A 24470-nucleotide genomic window follows, 5' to 3' on the forward strand; every position below is an offset into this window, starting at 1 on the left:
GGGATGTGTGATTTTGGAGTCTGCTGTGAAAAGGCATCAGTCTGGTTTATAGTTGCTTGTTGATTTTGATTTTTACTTTGTATTAATTAATCTTTTTCCTAATCAACAAGCAACTATAAATCAGAGACACACCTTGGGGGCGTGGGGGGGAGAGTAGTGGGGTAAGAAAGGATTAGGGTCAAAATAAGGGGGGGGTGCAATTGTATGGGGAATATAACCAAAATGAAAATGCATACATTGTGCAAAAATGAAAAATGATGTAAGAATTATATAAAATAAAATATTTGAAAATAAGTAAAAAAATGCTATATTATATTGAAACTTAAATAATGTTATAAACTGCTGCTAGTCAATAAAAATTTGTTTTTAAAAATAAGTATTACATTAAAAAAAAGGCATCAATCACGCTGCGTGGCATCTTCCTGATCCTGGCAGAAGTGTTCCTGGCAGAGACAAGCACCTCTAGGGGTGTGTTTGTGGAGCTATAATGAAAGCTCAGCCTACAAGCTGTATATTCAGCACTTTTAACTCTATACAGCTTCATGCTTTTCTTTTTATCAGAGGGATCTTTTTTCCCTACAGCTAAGAACTAGGTAACTGGTACATTCTCTCTTAGAACACATGTTCTATTCTTCATATTCCTGGACATGAGCTAATAGTTTTTTGGAACTATCTGGAAATCCACTGTTTGGTAAGTGATTTGAGCTCTGACAAATTTTTTTCCCAGGCACTCATAGCATCAGCAATAAAACAATATATATTGTAGAAGGAGATTAAATCAATTGATAAGAGGAACAAAAGAAGGCAGATCAGTAATTCAGAGTTGAATTAAACTATATGGGCCTTGTCAAAAATAGATGATCAAAGAATTAAGGTATTAGAAAGGAAGAATTCTGGAGCCATGAAATAGTGAGAGGAAAGTTTGCAACTCAGAGGGAGTAGCTTTGAGGAATTTCCAATTTCCATCCCTGGGCAGAGTGAACACACAATTATGGGTCCTGATTTTAATGATTTATTTTAGTATGAGTGCTGATTTTATCCTTACCTTAAACTATCCTGAACAAGTCTTTAAAAAGAGTCAATAATAACAAACTATAAGAAATCAAACCACATTGGAGGGGAGGAGATATATAGCTCCCCCAGCTTGCCCCTCCTTGCTTCCTTTGATCCCCGCCCCCCTTCTTCCCTACTTGCTTCTGTCTCCTTTTCCTCTCTTCCCTTTTATCTCTAATAATTCAATAATTCAATATAGAAGGTTTTCGTGCTTATCTCTATCAAGAATTGCCAACTCTATATTCCTTTAAAATGTCAAAAATTCAAACTCATATATTTCATTAACAAATTTCAATAGAATGCTAAAAAAAGATAAAATTTCAATAAAAAGTCAAATGCACCCTACATCTCATTAAGAAATTTCAACTCATCAAAGATGCTTGTTCCACTGCTTAATTCATATATCTATGTATTCAATATTATCATACTTTTTTCCTGAGTCTTTTTTATATCTAGGACCTTATAGACAAACTTATTTTACCCTAGAAGAAAAATGAACAGAATTAAAGAAAATTGGGAAGGACAGTGGAGACAGGATGCCTTGTAAGTGCAAGGTCAAAGTGAATTCTAAGCTGCTGTCGGTTACATGAGGTTGACCTCATTGCACGATGATACCGTTTTCCTGCATATGGAAGTCAAAGAAGGGAGGCTGAATTTTTTGTTTGTTTTGTTTTCTGTTATAAAACTTTGTATTTGTTAAAACCGCACACAAGCCAAAAAATGCAAAATAAGGAATTAAATGCACAAAGATGGATTATATGAGATCAAAATTATAGACTAGGAAGTTACTAAAAACTAACGACATAGTACCTCCCCGGTGGCGCAGCGCTTGAGAGCTGGGTTGCGAAGCTGCCAGCAGCATCTGCAGCACCGGTTTGATCCTCAGCCACTGGGCGAAGGTCCCACATGGTGCACAGACCTCTCCTGCTGCCCCCTGCTCCCCTCAGCAGTGTACTTTGTCCGTCTGCCTGTTCTGTTCCCCACTCTGGCTTTGGTGAATTCTCTCACCCTCCTGCACTTCTGACTGTACCCAGTGCTTGTATAAATAAATAAATAAATCTTAAAAAAAAAATCTAACAACATATCTACTATGAATTAATTTCTGCATTGTGAGAAACCTAATATTCTGCAAATTTGTACAGTAGTAACACAGGGTATGTGGGAAATAAATATATAATTGGGGAAGGTTATTTATAATGTAATTTTGTAATCATGGCATTAATAAAATCACAAAAATATTAATAAACATACAAACACAATTTAATATATTATAGCACTTATCTTAAGAATCATAGTTGATCCTTTACAGCCTTACTTTTATAATTTAGTATTTTCTCCTTTGAGATGTAGATCCTAAGGATAACTGACTTCTAATAAAATATGTTATTATTGAAGTTGAAATCTGATGTGTATTTTTCACTAATCTTCTATTTTAATACAGGGGACGAATCTTACTACAGTCTTCTAAACTCACAGCTTAGCCAGTAATTGTGGTACAGTTAAAACCATTTTCCTGAACGTTTTGAAGGCACTGAAATTCTATTACAAGCTCTAAAGGGAGGCCCTTCTGTATATTTTCTTATGTCCTTGTACTAATAATGATTTCTCTAAAATTTGATAATGCTTTCCCCTGATTGCCTCAAACCCTAATAACTTGTTAGGAAAAGTTATATATAAACCAATACAGTCTTTTCAATTTTACCGACATCATTCCACTATTTACTGATTGTTAATGTGGGAATTTGGTACCAAGAAATAAAAGAATATTGCATGAAAGGGGATATAAACAGAACAGCAGAGGAACAAGACCTGAAACGTGGATACCAATTAAAACTAAATGTAGCTTTTGGGTGTAGTAATAATTCCAAGACACAGGTTAAAAGTGATGCCATGTGATGACAGACAGAGACAGAGACAATGGTGCAAAAAGTGTTTGGAATGTTTCAGTTGTATCTGCCTGGATGAAAAAAAATAAAGTAGTGCTTTCTGCCCTATACAATATTCATTTAAAATAAAAAAAAGCATTAATAGTTTTTTCTACCATCAAGGATATCTTAAATCTTAAAAGTGAAATCAGGAGTTGCTAACGCAAAAGTAAATTTTAATATATTTGCCTTTACTTATGAAAAATATGCTGATTATTCTTTAATAACTTTCAAAAATCTTTACTCCAAGGAATTCCCCCATATCCTTGTGCAGAAGGAACCAGCCAAGGCATTTTTAGCTTTTCTCAGAAAACTCTTTATACCTGTTTTGTCTTCTTCAGCTTTTTGCATTCTGCTCAATCAATATACTTGTATCTTTTCATTCTCATGAGGTGAGAGAATTTCAGCTGTTCCCATATAGTTTTATTCCCAGAGTATGGGGTTAATTACTTTTTAAATAAATCTACCTCAGTCTCTACATATTAAATATTTTGTCCAAATAATAAATCTAAAAATCTGGAAATTAACACAAAGGAAATTTGATTACATATGTAAACCACTGGGTTTTGTTAAGGTAAAAAGCTTTCTCCAATTATCAATTTTCATCTTACAGATTTTTAATGTACTAAAAGTTAAGATTAGCGAATTTAATTATAAGTCCAGTATTCTCAGACATTACTAAGTTTGTAGAACTGCATTTCTTTTAAAACTATTGTAACCTACTCATTTAGAAAATTAATAACATAAATGTATCCCCACAAAACAAAATATTCTGTAAGCCCTTTTATGTGCTAGTTATGAATAACCAAGAATTTGATTGTAAAAGAGCTTCCTCCTTAATTGTGATTTTTAAAAAAATTATAAAAGACTATAAGCCAACTGTCTTATAAATATATATTTAGTTACATATAAATATGCAATGTTATATTATATTATATCCCATAATTATTATTATCAAATGTGTTCATATTGTTGTGTGTATCATAATTTCTATTTTATGATTTTTATGTTCCTTAAAGTGACCCCTTGTCTTAAATGATTCATGGGAACTTTCTGGTTTGAGTGATCAGACCCTCAACTGATCTTTCACTGAGTCCAGTGAACAAGAAATTATCCAGCACGCTTCATATTCTGGGAACTCTCGTTTGCTGATATTTTCTACTATAACCCAGGAAAGACAAGAAGATTTAGGTTTCAGTGAAAACATTATCAAATCCACACGTCATACTTTTTAAATGATCTGTCTGGAGCAAAAAACAAAAACAAAAAGCAAAGGTAGAAAGAAATGAAAATACAGTAGAACCATCAAAGTCACTTAAAAATTTTCTTTCTCTGCTGTTTTCTAAACATTTATTGCAAGTCTGATAAACCATTTTAATGTCATAATTAGATATCTGATTTTGAATTTTGATCCTAAAGCTTTTGTAACATCTATTTTCAAACCTTGAAATCAAGGAAGAAACCATTTAGGAATAATGTAGCTTATGCTACTTGAATGTCTCAAAATAATTTAAAAAACAAGTCTTTTTCTTGGTCCCTTATTTAGGTTTTCTAAATTCCTACTATGAGTGAGACCAGCTGGTATTTTTCTTTTTCTTTCTGGCTTATTTTGCTGCACATGATCCCTTCCAGCTCCATCCATGTTGCTGCAAATTGCATGAGTTTATCTTTTTTGATTGCTGAATAATATTCCATTGTGTATATATACCACATATTCTTGATAAAGTAAAAATCAAATCAACAAGCAACTATAAACCAGAGACCCACTACAGGGAGGAGGATCAAAACAAGGGGGTGGGAATTGTATGAGGATGATAACCAAGATGAAAATACATACATTGTGCAAAAATGAAAAAATGATGTAAAAAAACATATAAAAAATTTAAAAAATAATAAATAAATTTAAATAAAAGGAAGAGAGAAATTAATAAAGGTGACTGATTTGGGATCTAAAATAAACCATAATTAGTGGAATTGATCAGGGAAGATGTACCATTAATTAGTCTTGGTGTAATAGTCCTAATTAATCACATTAAAAAGAAATTAAAAGGTGGAAGCAGAAAGCTAATGGAAAAATTTCTCTAAATAACTACTTTATTGCAACAAGATAGAGAACCAAGAGAAAAAAAGTATAGTTATTTAATATGTTCCTTATATTCTAAAGCTTATAAATGAAAGTGGTTATAGTTTATGTTTAACTCTACATTGTTTTAAGATTAAACTAATCTTATACTTAATCATTCCTTATAAAATGGCTCTTCCAAGCATGAGATCAATGTCTTGTTAGCTTATTTCTTCCGTGCCTGTGATATCATTTGGTAGTCAAGTAAATATATGAAATGAAAATTAATGTTTAACTCAAATAAAATGCAATTAAAAGGGAAAGTAAGCTGAAGATATATAAGCCAATCACATTATCAAATACATATATTTCATACATACATAAAAATATGTATGTATATTTGTGTGTGTGTGTGCATATATATATATATATACACAAATTCTAAATCTACAATTCTTTATAGAATTGTAACTCCATTATTCATAACTCAAGGCCAATTTTTACATGATTAATTCTCCAAAACTTGTCTAATCTATATGTGCATTTGGTTCTTTGATTTATATCAACTCTTCCAGAATTATAAGTCTTACCTCACTCTGGAGATCTCGGATAATTTTGTTCTTTCTTTCCACTTCATTCTTTAAAAAATTAATCTGAAAATGAATAGAATATTATGTAGATGCATTTCAACTTCTTTTTTATGATTTCATGAATTAATCATCAAAAATCTTGAGATACGATAAAACTATTATCTTTTTATCAACAAATATCGAAAAAGAAAAGATTAAAATTTTCAGTAACCAAATCTCTATTCCTTAATTCATACATATAATTACTGATGGTATAAAACTACCCTTTTCCCATGTAATAAAAGATTCATTTTTTAAACTGAGAAACCATGTTATAACCATGATTGTCTTGCCTGACTAAATCTCATTTTAGAAAATGTAGTTCTGAAAAAATTATTAGATTTAGGGCCTCCCCGGTGGTGCAGCGGGTTGAGCACAGTGCTGTGAAGCTGGCTGCAGCCTCTGCAGCAAGGGTTCAATTCCTGGCTGGCCAGGAGAATACTACATGGCGAGGCAGACCTCTCCTGTCTCTCCCGCTGCTCCCCTCAGTAGTGCTTTTGGTCTGTCTGCCTGTTCTGCTCCCTGCTCTCTCTCTGGTGAGTCCTCTCGCCCTCCTGTGACTCTGGCCTATATCCCAGCTCTTGTATAAATGAAAATAAATCTTAAAAAAAAATCATTAGATTTAATGCTAGACTAGGAATTTCTATTCCTAGAACACTCAAGCTAGGCATCATGTGTAACCAGGTTTGACAGCAAATGCACTGTGATATTTCTGATAAAAAACATGGAACATTATAAATACTGTACCAAGAAAAGCATGAGGGCTCCTCCTGAAAATCGTATTTTTGGAATATGTAACCTTTGCAAGTTACCACTACTATGTATGCATAAACATAACACTTCAGTATAGCACAGTACTTAAGATTTGAACATTTTAGTCATTAAAGATTTATGAAGATAGAGACCATATAATTAATAACAGATGTAATTAATTTCTTCAATTTTCCAGTAGTTTCAATTTACAGACTGTAAAAGGATATAGGTGAAATTAATTTTACTAATATATTTAATTGAATATATTAATGAATAATGCACTATTAATGATATAATTGGCATTATTTTATAGTATCTTTGAAATTCACTTTTATATTATACTAATAGCACATCCCATTTTAAACTAGTCATTTTATAAGGCTTAACAGTCTCATGTATCTAGTGGTTCTATATTAGACAACATTGTCTTATGGGATATCTGAAATGATACAAAAAAAAGTGGTAATATGGATTATCTCTGGAGCTAGATTAAATCAGTGGAACTCAAGTTTAGGAGTAAAGCTAAATTTCACCATATATTCAGCTTTACAACAATTATGCCTTTGAAACATTTCACACCTAAAGAACAAGGAGTAAGTTGTAAGAAGCCAATCAACCCTACCCTAAGAATAAATATGCATAAACATTTAGTTCATTTTTTTCAGAACTTTTTTCCATATTTATAAACTTTATTGAAACACTGCAATATGAGTTTCATATAACGTTTATGTGTTACAAAACATTGTTTTTTTTTATTTTTTTCAATCATTTAAACGTTAGAAAACCAAGCCTGCATGAAAACAGGCAGGAAAACTATCTGGCCTGTGGGAGGCTATTGAAGTCCTCCTGACTTTTCTTTTTCCTTCCTTCCCTCTCCACAGGGGCAACCACTGTCCTGAATTGATATGTGCTTTTAGTCTTGTGCAAGTTTCTCTACATTTCACTTACCGTGTGTTCTGTAAAGTTTTATACAACACATCTTCTTTTTAACTTTTGTAGATGTCTTTGCATTGTTAGTTCCTCTAGTGCTAATGCAAATCAAAAGCAAAATCAAACAATTGTTGACTGTCAGGCTATGTCTAAAACAGAAGCAGGAGTATGAGAACTATAATAGCCACTCTTCTGACCATGTTGATTTTCATGGCAAACTTGAACTATGAGAGATGATGGCAACTCAATGCGGTGAATCACACTCATACCAGTAAGGAGATAGTTCAAGTTGGTTAATAAAGCAAAGGTATCACTGGAAGGACTTGATGACAATCAAAATGAGAACAATAGTTTATATCCAAATAAACAGTTTTCTCTCTCATTTCTATCCAAGCACATTAAGAGCACTAGAAAGTTTAGATTATGTTGCAAATTTGTTTTGAGCTTAAGTCTTGAACTACTTAACACCACCTTGATCATATATTAATAACGTGCTCTTTCACTGATAACTTTTTCCCCTAATCCTCACATTTTTATAGAGCTCAGTATATGTCCCCAGAATTAACAACTAACTTTAATTAAGAATGTTATGAAAATATTTTAAAATGTCAAGAATACTTAAAAGTTTTTAATGTTAAACAAGGATAGATAACGAGAATGTAATATTCAAATAAAATATGTTCAGAATATTTTAAAAATATTAACATTTTGAGACCATATGTCTAGATTCCCAGCATTTAACATACCTGACAAAAATATAATTGCCAGCAGATATTATGAAATAGTTCTTAAAGACAGAAAATACCATGTATGTTCTTTGAACAAAGAATGGAAGAACATAGCAATTCTTTTTTCTTAATGAGAGTCAAAGCTTGAAACTAATTCTTGCCTTTAGACTAATTATGTCTCACTTAAGGCAAGTTAAGCCATAAAAATTAACAAGAGTAGTGAAGTGCATCCAATGAGCATTAATAACTTTAATTACTACGGTTACACCTGAGAGCTCATTCTTTCTTGTTGTGTGTTAGGGATTTTCATGAAGAATACAGGTTTGAAAGATTTGTCACTCCACTATTGGTTTAGGGATAACAATAAATGTTTATGGGTCCATAAAGAACATTTTCAAAGAGAATTAGCTCAAGACTGCTTCATGCTTTTATGAATTTAATTTCTTAATTTATCCTCTTTTATATTTCTGTGATTTATTTAGCAGTATGATCTTTATGTTTCATAGCATTTTACTATGAATTTTCCAAATGATGTGAGTATTTGCAATATCTTTTGTTATTTCTACGGAAAAGGGGTATTATTGCAATATGTAACCAAGGGCAGCCAGCTCATAAAATTATCTGATTTAAAATCTAAAATAGCATGAGATTATTTGTGGAACTATATCCAAATTTTATTTTGCTAGTATGAAATATTTCCCTTATATTTGCTTCTTATATTCTATTTGCCATTCATTAATATTGCTGTCAGTAAGTTATTTTATGTTGTTTTTTATATATTTCCTAACTTATTCTAGACAACTTTATATTCCTAGTAAATATATTCTAATAATCTTACTTCAGAATGTAATTTTTTCTTTTTACTAACACAGCTCATATCTCTGCTATCTTGTTATTTTAACTTCATAGTAGTAGCTTGTATCATTTTTGGGTTAGTACCTACTCTGGGCGTTGATGTGTATAGGAAATGTACCAAAGATACACAGCAGTTGTCTTGGTGAGAAAAGAAAGATTCAGGGAAGAGAATCTTAGAAGCACAGGATTCTGCTGAGGGCCCAGAGGGCTGTTGGAGGGGGGAATCATCAACATTTCTGTTCTTTCAACTCCTCACTTCAAAGAGCTTCTCCCTGTGCTGATGTTATAGTAATGACAGTAACTTTGATGTGTTGCTACTGACTTCCAGAATGAAGGGAAGGCAAGTGATACTTCCAAAGAAGAGTGGGTGAAGGTAGGAGAGAAGAATTTACACAAATTCTTCCACATGTCCCTTCATTAATCCTACTGCTGCCTTTTGCCCCAGTCTATGACAATCACCCCTCTCCAGTATACATACACTCATTCCTGTAAGTCTACTTTCTTCTCAGGAGCTACTCACAATTTCATTTGTTGGGGTAGCTACTTACTTTTGTCACTCCTCTGGACCAAATTTCCCCTAATGTTGCACTTTCTTAATTTTATAGAAGGAAATTAATAAAGTTACTGGTTTGTCATATTAAAAATATTTCCACAAATATTCATTTAATAAATGGTTCTGATGATGATAAGTGAACAAAGAGTATGCTTTGTTCTGGCATTCCTGGTTCTTAGTAAAAGACAAGTATTTTTCAAACAGGTGTATGTGACACAAGCCTTTGATAAAACCATTGTGTCAAACTTGGTCATTTTCAATACATTTTAAATAGAAAATATATAGGAATGTAAGGTTACCATAAAAGAAACAGATAAGAGTAAAATTTCTGAGAGCATATACACATAGAAGAATATAAACATTTACTTAAACTTTTTTCTCAAATGATGATAAATTTATGTGATTATAATATATTTCTACACAACACTGTTCTAGTAGTTGTGGGAGACTTAGGTATGGTGAAGAAAATTTGAGGAGTATTTTTAACTCCCATTTATAAAAAAGATTGGAAAACAAGTGAACATATATAAATTTTCTAGAGAGGAGATGCCAAAATGCAACTACTTGATATTTTGGTTTGGTTGACTTTTTTTTTTAATAGATTATTATAAGCTACCAACTTGTTAATTATTTAAAGATCATTACTAGAGATGATTGAATTTCTGCTTATTTTACCATCAGTTACTTTTTTATGTTTTGACTAGTATGAAAAATATCTTGGTTTTGGGCCTGCCCTGGTGGCGCAGTGGTTGAGCCCTGGGCTGCGAGGCTTCCTGCAGCCTCTGCAGTGCTGGTTCGATCCCCGGCCGCCGGCGAGGGTCCCACCAAAAAAAAAATCTTGGTTTTAGTAGCAGATTTTTAAAACTATACCCATTCTCTTACTTCCCTTAATGGAAAGCATTATGATGAAATCATAGCACAAGTGGCATGATAATAACTGGTATGTTATTACATAAGCAAATAGGAGGATCCCACATTTGAGGGTACTAAATCTATGGAAGCCAGGAAGGGAACCCAAGAGTGGAGTTGCTGTGCTCTGTAGAATGGCTCAGAAATTTCTCAGTCAGTTGTCTAAATAATCTGTGCAAGAAAGGGATAACCAGTGTATTTCCTAGAGTTGATGTTCACTTCACTGGTGTAGGAATAAAGGGCTATTGTGTTCTGACCAGAAGTGATTGAAAGTTTTATCTTCCTTTTGTCCCAGAATATCACAAGTGGATCATTTTCTGCAACCATATAAGGTGAGGTTCCCACTGGAAAAACAAGGCTTCGGACTTGAAAGCTGTCTGAAATTTACTCTCATCTATTCTTCATTCCCCATTCTCTCATCTCTTTTTATATCTTCTTGTAGCCAAGACCAGAGATCTAAGTAGTCCCTTCTCATTCACATCCTGGGTCCACTCAGCAAAGGCCTGTTTTGAAGTTTGTCATTTGGAGGTTGTGGTCTCTACTGTGAGTCTTCCTATAGAAATGTATACATTTTCTAATTTGCCCATCAGATGGGGGAACAGGTATGTTCATTTGTTAATTTCAAGAGAGGATTTAGGTATACCTTTTAGACATTACTTAAATCAGTATTTCCATTTCTAATTGAAAGTTTCCAGATGAAATGCCATTTTTTTCTGTTTCTAAAAAATTAAATTTCTACAAAAGAAAAAGGAATAAAGGAAAATCCTGTGCCGAAATATATTTTGCCTCTCTCTTTTTTTCTCTCTGTCCACATTTATACACACACTCATCAGTGCACCCCTACATGTACATATGTAGTCATATACTTATATATAAGAGTTAATATGTAGGTATATGATTTTGAAAATACTAAACAAGCTAAATTGAAAATAATAATAAATAAAAGGAAGAATGTGAGACTGCAGTTACTAAAATGCAAGCTAACATTAAAAAGGTTATCTAGTAAATATTAATAATAGTGAAAATGAAGCCAAGCTTAGCCTGGATAACTGCTAGGTAAAACCTCTGATTCCCACAAAGAAAATGTTTCTAACTCTCTAGGAACTTGAAGTAAGTCTCAAACCAAGTCAACTTTTCAGAGCAGATGGTAATTCATGTCATAGTATTCATAGATGGCAAAACAAAATTATTTTGAGCAGCAATATAGAGATGAAGAAACAGATCATCCTAAATTATGAAAAACAAGATATCACATTTTAGTTTCCTTTGTTCAGATACTCATTCTTCTCTCATCCCTGATGATTCTAACTATGATATTAAGAGATAAAAAATATAAAATTTTAAAATTTATTTATGCATACAAGAACTGGGGCAGGGGTGGGGGGGCTGACAGGATTCACCAGAGAGAGAGTAGAAAACAGAACAGGTATATCTACTGAAATACACTGCTGAGGGGAGCAGCAGGAGAGACAGGAGAGGTCTGCTGCACCATGTCAGTTAGCTCCTTGGCCAGGGATCAAACTTATGCTGCAGTCGCTGGCAATAACTTGATAGTGCTGAAACTTTAATTCCTGTGCCATCAGGGAGACCCAGGATTTAAATATTATAAATATGACATAGTAATAGTGGTAATAATGTCTCTTGATACAATTTTGAAGTTGCTTACATCTAATTATGCATTCTAATAAGACTTCACCTGCAATAGTTTATATAATCACCAAATAAACTAGTACATAGTACTGATATGCTTTTAACAAGAGCCTCAGAGAAATAAAATAGCTTTCTTATATTTACTCAACTAAGAAGTAGTGGAGATGAAATTGATTTATTTAGTGTTTACTATATGCCAGATTTGAGTTGAGGTGCATATTTAGGGATTGCAGAGCTTAATTTCATCCAAAGTCAATTACAACCCATAATCAAGAGCTACTGCTGTGGGGCCTGATTCCAGCAGTTGTGTCACACACTCACCCTTAGCTCTTCACTCATAAATCAGGGTTGGGAGTTAGAAGACCCCTAACAATCAAATACCACAAAAGTGTTTTCTTACCATGTATGCTGACTGAGTGATTTTAAGGTCTGAGTGATTTTAAGGTTTTCTTTATTACTCATTTTTTACTTTTTACATATGTATTTGTTCCACAGTGATTTTGGAAAAGAAAATTAACAATTTCCCAGTCCCCCCAAAAAAAAGGACACAAAGAAAGAAACACACTTACAGTAGTCTGTTGTTTATCGACTTTCTCATTTGCCTCTTTAAGTTGATTTTGCAGGGTCTCCTCGAGAGACTTCATTTGTTCTCTAGTTTAGTAGAAAATCGAGAGCAAAAGAGAGACATAATATAATTCAATTATTTCCTGTGTACATTATGAAAGAAGATTTTGCTGCCTGCCTGCCTGCCTATATCGACAAAAGAGTGAGAATAGCACAGAGGCAAGCGAAGCACACAGGATGTATCTCAGGATTCTGATAGAAAGGACTGTCTTCCTGTGCAAGTACTAAAAGCAACCTGCATTCAGAGGAAATTGCTTTGCTATTGTGTCTTATAAGAATCCCACTGTGTGAGTCATCTGTGAGCTGCCTAATGTGCTAAATCAAATCAATATAATAATTCAAGTTGCAAAGCTAATTTTAATGACAGCATGCCAAGGTGTGAACAAGTTGGTTAGAAAAAGTTACCACAGACTTACTGATAGGATGAAATTACTATTCCCTGCCAGTGTCCCTAATTGATTAATTTTAATGCATTATGTGTCAGACATCCTTTATAAAGCCTGAGCCTTTTTGTAAAAACAGAGAAAAGAGACTTCTTTCAATCTCGAGGGCTGTCTAATTTATTTAGGATAATAAAAGAAATCTATGTCTGCATATATACACTCATGCCATGTTTCAAGCTCACTAATACATATGGGCCCTGTCTCACTTCCTAAGCATTAAAATAGTTCCATAAATGTGCATTTCCCTCAAGGGTGCAGGATTGATGCAAATCACATCTTTCTGTGTCTTAATTTTATCACTAAGCTATCCCTACAAGACAATTCAGGTATCAGCTAAGGGTGAGGATATGAATGTGTGTGTGTGTGAATGAGAGAGGGGGTGGGCAAGAGAGAGAGAGAGAAGGAGAGAGAGAGAGAGAGAGAGAGAGAGAGAGAGAGAGAATACAAAATTTTGGGTAAGAAATAAACTTATTCAATGAAACAGCAATAAGTGGACAACTTTTCCAGTCTTAACAAACTAATTTAAAATCCCCAACTTAATACCAAAAAAGAAAAAAAAAATACCTTGGGAACCCTACTGGACAAAATTGAGAGTTACAAAATAGTAGTTACAAAATAAAGAGTAGGGGATAGGAGACATTCTTGCAGACTCATTTTTTTTTTCCCTCATATAAAATGGGCACAATGACAGAACTACCTCACGGGATTGCAGTCAGATTTCAGTGATGCTATGTAGGCAAGTCATCTTAATATTCAAATGGACAATGAAATCTATGCTTAGTACAATGCCTGGAAAACCATCACTCAATAAATACAAATATGACAGTCTAGCCCAACATTTGAGAGTTTCTGTCTCCTGTGGTAGCACACAGCTTTATTTTCTGATATTCATGACTGTCTCCTTCACCATCTCACTGAGTGATGGACATGTATTGTGCAGTTGTATCTAGTTTTATGTTTTTGTTTATTCTTTTTCAACATGGAATGCTCTATAGAAGAGTAACTATTTTCAGCATTCCTTCTTTAACCATTTATGCCTATGAAAATATTGTTTGTAATTCTTTAACATTAATTCTGTGAGCCACAAATATTTGTACATAACAGGTGTCTTATTTCAAGGGAATAAAATAATTTAAAATGATGTACTTTTAAAAATATGTCAGAATGATATTTTAGACATGCACTTTTTATTATTGAACTTAGAAGAGTATTTCATGTTCAACAAGTAATATGTATTGATCAATTATAATATCAATAATGATATCTTGAATTATTATACTAATATAACAAACAAATAAAATATAATATTAATACTGATAGAGGTCTCTGGGACAGAGGAAAAGGTACAAGATGGAAAAGGGACTACATATTGATAGTATCATGTCTGTAAATTTTTTAACAGTTTTTTAAAGTCTGACCACTTTAGGAAAAAAGAACGAGAAAATAAAAGGAAAATACAGTCTTACCTTTGTCTCTCACCTATTTCCAGAAGCTTCTCAACATTACTTTTGGCAAATTTCTCTTCACTTTTCAAAGACTGATAAGAAAAGTAGATAAAAGGAAGTCTTACTTAATTGATAATCTGAGGCTCACTTTTGGTTCTAAGGTACAAGATGTGGCTTCAGGGTCGCCCTGGAACAAGAATGTACAAATAGGGCCAGGGCCACGGTGCTCCCAGGGCCCTAAGGATGCCCAAAGGATGATGGTAATCACAGCTAGCACTTTTGCTCCATGGTGTGTGAAAAGCAATGAGCTCAGCCTCAGCTTCCAGAGGCTCCATGGAGGAGAATGCGCTGTCCAAAAATCTAGAAGTCTTTGTAAGAGAATACAAAAGATTTTCTACTTTCCACTTGAAGTTTTACTTGTTCTTTTTAGCCATGTTAAACCTGCTCTGGCATAGTTTCTGCAAATACAGGGGGATATAAACGTCCTCTCTGAGTAGAATATGCTAAGCAGTAACACAATTCGAGATCAAAGCAGTCAAACAGCATGCATCTCTTTGGTCCTGTCTATTTATTAGGCATGAATAATGCATTAGAATTCACAGAAAAACTCAGGCCATGTAAAACTGTAACAGACTGTGTAGATGGAATATTAAAGGGAAAAAAGTACATCACCTCAGTCATTAGTATTTATTTACTCGGGCAAATTGAGAATTGGCAGACCAGTAAAACAGAAAAGTTCATGGAGTTTTTCTCATTAGAGAATCAGTCCTGCGCCTCCCTGGTGGTGTGGGGGTTGAGATACAAACTCTGAAGTTGTCCACAGCCTCTGCAGCAGGAGTTCAATCCCCGGCCAGGGAGCTACCCACATGGCACAGCAGACCTCTCCTGACTTGCCCGCTGCTCCCCTCGGCAGTGTGTTTCAGTTGATCTGGCTGTTCTGTTCCCCACTCTGTCTCTGGTATCTCCTCTTACCCCCCACACCTCTGGCCTGTGCCCCAGTTCTTGTGTGCATAAATAAATAAATCTTTAAAAAAATTAGAGAATCAGTCCTATTAAGCTTTCCCTAAGAACTGTCTTATTTATATTCAACAAAGTGTTTAAGAGGGTAGCCTATCTTTCTTGATATTAAAAGTTGAAACTGGGACCTCCATAATGGCACAGGGTTAAAGTCAGTGCTATCAAGGTATTACCAGCCACTGCAGCATGAGTTCAATCCCCAGTCAGGGAGCAACCCACAGGGTGCAGCAGACCTCTCTTGTCTTGCCCACTGCTCCCCTCAGCAGTGTATTCAGTAGATCCGCCTGTTCTGCTCCCTACTCTGTCCATGGTGAATCCTCTCAAACCCTGCTCCTCTGACCAATACCCCAGTTCTTGTATGCATAAATAAAAATAAATCTTTAAAAAAAAATTGAAACTGAAAGTGAATAATATTGTTTGTATAGAGAACAGCTGTGGCAGCTAGGAAATTGACAAAAGCAAGAATGGCAAGCATTTTGTTACTTCATATTTACTTAACAAATATCTGTCATGAATAATGCAAGGACCCATACAAAGGCTTGGTGTCTACCTTTATAAAATTTCTAGCTAATCCTAAAACAGCCAATTTTCACAGGGAAATTTAAGCATTCCAGGAATGACAATTTTGAAGAGCTTATTTTATACAGTTATTGGAAAACTCATAGAAGCTAAAGGATATGTTAAAGCACTTGGTGAAAAGTGCAGTAAAAATATATTTATTCATTGGCCTACACTCCAATTCATCTATACAAAATAAATAAATAAATCTTAAAAAATAAAAAAAATAAAAAGGCAGGGGATCATCCTCAAAAAATGTTATAGGAAAATAAAAACAACAAACAAGAGATGCAGAATACAAAGTGTAGTTATGAATACGGGTATCAGGAAGTATTCAATTAGAAGACCTGGATTTCCCTTGACAATTAATTTCCCCACAGAGCCAGAACCACCATTTATTAGATGCATGGCTTTGGTTAATTCCTATGACTTGTTATAATTGAGTCTTGCTTCCTCATTTTACAATGAATAAAATACTACCATAATTTTGAGGAGAGGTTGGGAGGATTTAAGAAACATGTGCACATAGAGAGGAGTAAAAATATAACCCTGAAATTACATATACATGTAAACAATTGACATGTTATAATTAAAAATAAATATAAAGAATGAAAAATACCATACACTATGGTTGATACAAAAAAAAACAAAGGGTAGTTGAAGAATTGTAGCTACATTTAGTGGTAGAATTGTTAGTCTGTCAAAAATATGTTATTTTGTGAAATTACACATTTTATCAAGCAACTTTCTACAGTGTGATTTTATGTCTTATGCTACTAGTATAGAACGACGGTGTGTCCCAGAAACACTGTAAACACCAGTCACTCATGGGCATTTCACCATATGTTTGAAATAGTCTCAATGTGCCAGGTGTTCTGCCTCTAAGAAGATGCAGGTGTCTTGAATATTCTTTGCATTCTCACATACTTGATGAATTTCTACTAAAGATCTGGTGGAGCTCAGGCAGCAGCTTTCCATGAAAACTAATTGATTTGCACCCATTTTCTCTTTTTTTTTAAGATTTATTTATTTATGCATACAAGACTTGCCTGGGGTACAGGCCAGAGGTACAGGGGGTGGCTGGGGATGGGACTTGTGCTACAGAGGCTGCAGATAGATTCACTGTGCTGTGCTTAATCCCTTGCACCACCAGTGAGGCCCTGAACCCATTTTCATACTAGCCAGGGAATCCCTAATGCTCTGTGCATATTTCTGATACAGCACTGTTACTCCTACAGTGTTTATCATATCCAACTAGCTCTCTCCATGTCCCACTAGGTTGGGTGATTTCACTGTTGTTGCTGTTTTTTTCTTGTTTTCAAAACTCAACACACACCTGGAACAAATGCCTGGGCTTTGGTTTCAAATATCGGATTTGCCTCTGAACTATCTCTATGCTTTCAAACATAGAGTATAGTATGCCCTCAGTAAATACAAAGTGTAAGCCAAATATTAAAATATATTCTCAGGTATTTCAGTATTTTGCTTATCAGATATAAATCTTGTCTTTGGTTTTTGATTTAGATTTGACTATTAAAATATGTTCAAAAAATGACACTCAAAATTCTCATACATTTAAGCATTTTAGTAATGACTTTCTTAAATAATCTTTTTGGAATTTAAAATAATTTTATAGAGATCATTATTATATTCACATTCCTATTTTCACTTAACAGTGGTCATAATTACTTTTTTATTATTTTATATAATATAAAAACACACACAGGGGTCAAATTGATCTTAGCAGCTGTGAGAAATTGAAGGCTTTGCCAAGCAAATAATTTTCTCATTCGTAAATTTGCAAAGCAGAAATTCCCAGGCTGCATTTCAAATGACATTTCTTTTCAAAGCTTATATGATAATAAGTATCTTCCAAGGTCACACCTAGAAATATATGGAAAACTGGTAAAAAAAAAAAAAGAGTAGTTTTTGCATATTAATCTACAAGACAAACTAGGTGACTCCTTATCCTTTGCTGCTGGGGATATTAGTTTGCATCTTACCCTAAGGTTGCTTTTAATTCCATCAAGTTCTCTTGATGTCTTTGCCAGCTGATACAGAATGGTGCTTCTTTCCTTAAACACTTCTTTCAGCTGCCTTTCCAGTTCCTCATAGTCCTGTCTAACACAGAAAGAAAAGGCATGAGAGTCCCCCAAATGTTTCCACTTGGGTACAACCACTTTAATCATAATCATAAGCCTCACATTTAAAGCAAAGTCTAAATTAATTGAAATCTTAATTACTTGGATGTTTTGTTTTTAGTATGCCATCTAAATAGGAAAATTGAAAAACCACTTTTTATAATAGGGCTCATTTTGCATTAAGGATTATCCAGGTTACACAGTATTCTAGAACAATATTGTAACAAGTCATCAGGTACTTCTTAGAAATTACCTATTTATTTTCCATGACTTCATACCACTTTTCCCCAAAGTTCTTAAAGTGTGAAATCAAAATACATGATAATGTATCTAGAAGATATGAACAGGCTTGAATGTTGGGGTTGGGGATAAATTTGGGGGTAGACCCAGAAAAGAATGTAGTGCCTGGGTTCATTGCCGGTTTGTAGGGAAGGAAGCCCATTGAAAAGACATCCTTTCCATTCATGTCTAAGACTCTCTATTGTTATTAAAGAGGTATCAGAAGAAGCAAAATATATAGAATAATCAGTTGTTAAATATAGTAAATATCATTCAAATTACAGTTAAATTTGAAATAAATATTAAAACAATATTTATCTCAGAAACATACATATACTTTTTTTCATATGGTCTCTTTAGCAAGATAACACAGGTATTGTCATTTTTACAAATATAAAAGTGTTGGGTACAGAAAGACTGGTACTATGCTAAGATACTATTTAAGAATAAATGAGGAACTAGTGCGTGTACATGTCTATGTGTGAATGTTTATGCATGTGCAATTATGAATGAATGTTTGAATGTGTGAGTGTGTGTGTGTAGAGGGCAATGTGGATAAAGAAACTGACAATTACCAGTACAGTATAAACTATAAATGACAAGAGAAAGTTAAAAATACTAGTTGGACACATCAGAGAGCAACTATCAGGAAAGGCTTCCAGGAAAATGTAATATAAAGCATGTAAGATATATTTTAAAGATAAGTAAAAATTAGCTCCATATGAAAGGGGAAAGCATGTGTAAATGCTAATGAAAATATTTTTTTATTTTTAAAATATCAGCATAAATATCGGACCTAGAGTCCTTATAAAATTTGCTGCTGAAATGAGGATATGGAAAGTGAGACTCTTAAAGGTTGGTTAGTGTATTTCACATTCTTATTGAAAGAAATTGGAATGTCCCCCTGCTGAAAACTTTAATATTTCTCTCTGGTCTTGAGATTTCCACTAATGAACAGTAATCAGCCTGCAATCAGACAGATATTAATGCCTCGGGTCTCTTCAGTCTCACTAGCAAAGTCAAATAATGGATGGCAAGATATATTTTCACTTTCTTCTAATTACACAGTTTTACTTCATGCTCTGGTTTGTTTCTCATGAATGTGAAAATAAACCTATCTCCAAAATTATCTTTTATTTAATTTTTTTTTAATTGTATAGAAGAACTGGGATATAGGCCCGAGCAATGGGGGATGAGAGGATTCACCAGAGACAGACTGGGGAGTAGAACAGGTGAATTTACTGAAACAACACTGCTAAGGGGAGCAGTGGGCAAGACAGGAAGGGTATGCTGCGCCATATGCGGGTTAGCTACCTGGTCAGGGATTGAACTTAGGCTACAGCTGTGATAGCACTGAGCCTTAACCCCTATGCTACCAGGGAGCCCCCAAATTATCTTAAGTGACCATAACAAATCATAACATTATTACATGCAAGATTATATTATATATATGACACACGCACATACATATATATATATATATGCAAACACATTTACACATCTCATCTTCAGAACAACTCAATGAGATAAGAATTAGCTTCACTCCATTATACAGATGAAGAAATTTAGTTACATGGATAGTAATTTCCAAGGGCATATTTTTCCTGAGGAAATAGTATATCGATTAGCCTTAAGAGTTCAATATCTTAGCCATTAAATTTTAAGATCATACTGACTTTGTTAGCAGTTTATCGCAGTTAAATATTCACTGTGCACCTCATAGAAATTGTTTTACTTCCTTCAATGTTGTATATATATTTTTTCAGTATTGGATTTACTTGTCATTTCATTCAATAAAATCATGGAGAGCATTTCTTTTTTTATTGCATATAATCATTTAATTCCATTATCATATGTGACCTTCAAATATTTTCATAAGAAAAGGAAGTCAATTTATATTTCTATATTTTCTGCTAAATACACTGAGAGACATGAAGACAATATAGTTTATCAGAAAAATATAACTACCAAAAATGTTCACTAATAGCACCTCTAGATTCAATTATTCAAGGTACTTTTAAGAAACCACGTTATGGGCCTCCCCGGTTGCGCAGCGGTTGAGCGCTGGGTTGCGAAACTGCGCGCGGCCTCTGCGGCGCCGGTTCGATCCCCGGCTGCTCCACGGCCACCGGAGGAGGAGGGTCCCACATGGCGCGCAGACCTCTCCTGCTGCCCGCTGCTCCCCTCAGCAGTGTACTTCGGTCCTTCTGCCTGCTCTGCTCCCCGCTCTGGCTCTGGTGAATTCTCTCACCCTCCCGCACTTCTGACTGTACCCAGTGCATGTATAAACAAAACAAACAAACAAACCAGCAAACAAATAAATAAAGCATGCCTCTATTAAAAAAAAAAAAAAAAAAGAAAAAAAAAGAAACCACGTTACTCTACAGCAATAATGTTAATGGAAGCATTGGTTAGCATTTTATCAGATTTTACTGCAATTAAAAATAGTATATTTTTACCTCCTAATACATTTTTTCCCATACATTAAAAAAAAAAAAGATCCTCACATAGATGTGTTCTGGAACTAGTTTGAACACCTTTGAAGCTCTTACTGTGTCTATACATATTAAAATCCTTTATGCATGCATTTTCGTATATCTTACAACTGGATATTTGGCTACAAATATATTTTTCTGAATATTGTTGACATAATTTTTTCTAGGAGTGAAAATAATTCAAAGATTTATTTATTTATGCATACAAGAGCTGGGGTATAGGCCAGAGGTGCAGGGGGTGAGAGGATTCACCAGAGACAGAGTGGGGAACAGAACAGGCAGATCTACTGAAATACACTGCTGAGGGGAGCAGCGGGTGAGTCAGGAGAGGTCTGCTGTGCCATATGGGTTGCTCCCTGACAGGCCAGGGATTGAACTCGTGCTGCAGAGGCTGTGGACAGCTTCATAGGTTGTGTCTTAACCCCTTGTGCCACCAGGGAGGCCTCCCAATCTATACATCTATTATCAATATATTCTGTGGAAAGCTTCATAGGTTGCATCTTAACCCCACGCGCCACCAGGGAGTCCTCCCAATCTACAGTTCTACTACCAATATATTATAACATAATTCTCAGCACATTTCTTTATGATATAAAATCTAATCATTTCATTAGAAAATTGATTATATTTTCATAACTTCAACCACCCTTTATGTAGGGGAGATACCATCTTCCCTGACCCCAGTATTTGCAGACACCTTGGACTAGCTTCTGGGAATGAGGAGTGGAGTTTGATGATCAGGTGAAGCTATCTAGGTGGTTTAGGGGAGGGTCCCCTTGTTTCTGTTGCTTGATTTGCACCCTGATACTTCTGGGGAGGTACAATACAATCAGTGATGAGTATCACAGAGTTTTAAAAAATATTTCCACTTCATTTTAATTGTATTTTGGTTTTGTGATAAATGAAAAAAAAAAGATTCTCTAGGAGTGTGCTGAACACCTCCATATTTAAGCCTTATACTATTCAGAAGCTCTGAAGCTGTGCTCTGAGACTGCAAGTTTACTTTCCCCCGAAAGAAATGGAATAACAATAACCACAGAAATACAAATTTCTTCCTGCTTCTAGTATTTTTGCCTATATCCAAGGAATCATTTCTTATGGCAGTCACAGCCACAGTTTTATGTTTCTTATTCTTAAAATTAATATCTAATATTCATAATGCAATTGTAAGTGGGGCTTACATGTATATGTGTATATACATGTATATATACATGTATGTATGTGTATAAATTTTATGACTATAAACCAGAGTTTCAGAATTTATGTATTTTCTTCAAGATTATACATCTAGTAACTGACAGACATTATCTTCAACCCTTGTGATGATAAAGCATTGTATATATGTGATCATATGTGATCTCCCTATAATAAGTGAACTGAGTAAATATTTTCTTATTTCCTTCTACATACATGACTCTTTGAAAAAAATGTATCTATTTACAGTATCATAACCCTAAACCAACTGACTATAAAATATAGGTAAAGAAAGAAAAACCATGGACAGGGACATACCTAAGAGAAAATGTGATAGGAGTAAGACATTAGGGGTGAAGAACCTTTAGATTTCCAATGATGGAAATTTTTGATGGAGATAAGATACTTGTACTAGGCTTTGAGCTATGCACAGAGCTATTAAAAGATATTAAGAGAAAAGATATTCTAAGAAGAGGGGACAATGGAAATGATGAAGTTAAATTTAAATGGTATTAAATTAAATTGAATTAAATTAAACTGGGAGGTGGCCTAGTTGCCCCCGCCAGCACCCCTATCAGCACCACCACCACCTTCGGCATCCCAAGTACCAGGAGTATTTCCTAGGAGCTAGTTGCCCCCATAAACACTCTAATTACCTGCAGAGAACAGGATGTACCCAGCATTTGCTAACCCAACACTTGCTAAGTGAGCAAAAAGAAAACAGAAAGCAAAGGAAACTCAAATATAAAAGCTAGATTCTAGTTCCTGTCACAATGAGACAGCTGCTGACCCTCGCAAACAATCCCTGACTTCTGCAGTCAGTCTGACTTCTGCCCTATCCTTTCTTGACAAGGGCTTTCAATAAAACTAAGCTTTACTTCTAACCTCTCCGTCTCTGTGGATTCCCTGTGGATTCTTCCATTCCCAGCATCTGAGTTAACCTAGACCCCATCATTAAGCAATTACAATGAAAATGGGAATGTGCCTGGTGCAATACTGTAAATCAGCAGGTAATATAGTCTAATCTGCATACAGGGTATACTCTGGGTTATTGAATAAAAGTTGAGAAGTTGTTAAGGCTCAATTTATTAAAATTCTTGAATGACATGCTCAGGACTCTGAAATACTTTCTATAAGAAATTGCTTTGTGAATTATAGGGGGAATATATTTAGGTATCTATATATGCATGTATAGCTGTGTGTGTATATATGTGTGTATATATATATATATATATAGAGAGAGAGAGAGAGAGAGAGAGGAGAGATTGAGATCAATTCACAATGCAAAATATATTGAAAAAGAAGACCAATTTAAATTATCCACTCACCCACTCTACCCAATGGTCAAAATTACTCCAATGCATAGTTCTCATTTCTATATAGGCACGAAGATTGAATAAGGTAACTTTTAATTGAGTTGTCCAGGATATTATGTTGGTAACTACAAGGAGTTGTACCCTGGAAAATATGTGCAATACTTGCCCTCAGAAAATTCAAGACAATCTTGGCAAAAAGTGCATGGGTTATTTTGTTAGGAGGCACCTGAGTCATCTGAAGCCATTCTTTTCCTTTTCTTTGTAGCAGACTCAACATTCAATGTGACCCCCCAGGAAACAAGAAGAGAATATTTCTTTCAAGGTCTGTAATTCAAATTAAGAGAATAACCCAAAGGCCACTATGGATGCATGGTAGAATTCATTCTTGCCCCTAAGGATGTCTAGAAAAGTACCATAAGGATATAGCTCATACAAATATAGTAAAACGTTCAGATATTGCAAGCCTCTTGGAAATATTTTGAACTAAAAATATACAATTTTCCCCAGAAATCCTAAATCTATGAATATAGCCATAAGAAATAAAATTCCTACTCTTAAGAACATATGTTTAAAGCAACTCTAATAATAATTATCTGCATATAAAATAAGAGATGAATAAATTGTGCTAGATATATTGACTATGGTTCTTTTCTGGACCAAATTTTATCAGGTTGCTCTAAGCCCTCTTTTAACTAGGCTTCAACTTGACATTAATACTTGTGCTTGCATCACCCAGTTGTAGCAAGAATTTTGCTAAGTCAGTTTAGCCAGAACACTCCCCTAATCCAATTCCTCCTCCTCCACCATCACCACACCACTCCCCCCACCACACACACATGATACCTGACACACACATGATACCTGACTGCGCTGGTCTACTTTCAAGAAGAATCTTGCCAAGTCAAATGTAA

The 24470-nt window shown here is 34.4% G+C and overlaps 1 protein-coding gene across 1 annotated transcript in view; it reads right to left on the bottom strand.

The window, feature by feature from the left end:
• LUZP2 (leucine zipper protein 2) overlaps nt 1-24470 on the bottom strand; it is a gene marked incomplete at both ends in the record, with an annotated part of 299358 nt that overhangs the window by 135635 nt on the left and 139253 nt on the right. Inside the window, 4 exons of the mRNA XM_084237174.1 lie at nt 5631-5693; nt 12617-12698; nt 14581-14651; nt 18138-18255. Of these exons, the coding sequence (XP_084093300.1) occupies nt 5631-5693; nt 12617-12698; nt 14581-14651; nt 18138-18255 (334 nt within the window). The remainder of the gene's footprint in view (nt 1-5630; nt 5694-12616; nt 12699-14580; nt 14652-18137; nt 18256-24470) is intronic.

This window comes from Talpa europaea (genome assembly GCF_964194135.1).
Source record: "Talpa europaea genome assembly, chromosome: 1".
NCBI classification, from domain to species: Eukaryota; Metazoa; Chordata; class Mammalia; order Eulipotyphla; family Talpidae; genus Talpa; species Talpa europaea.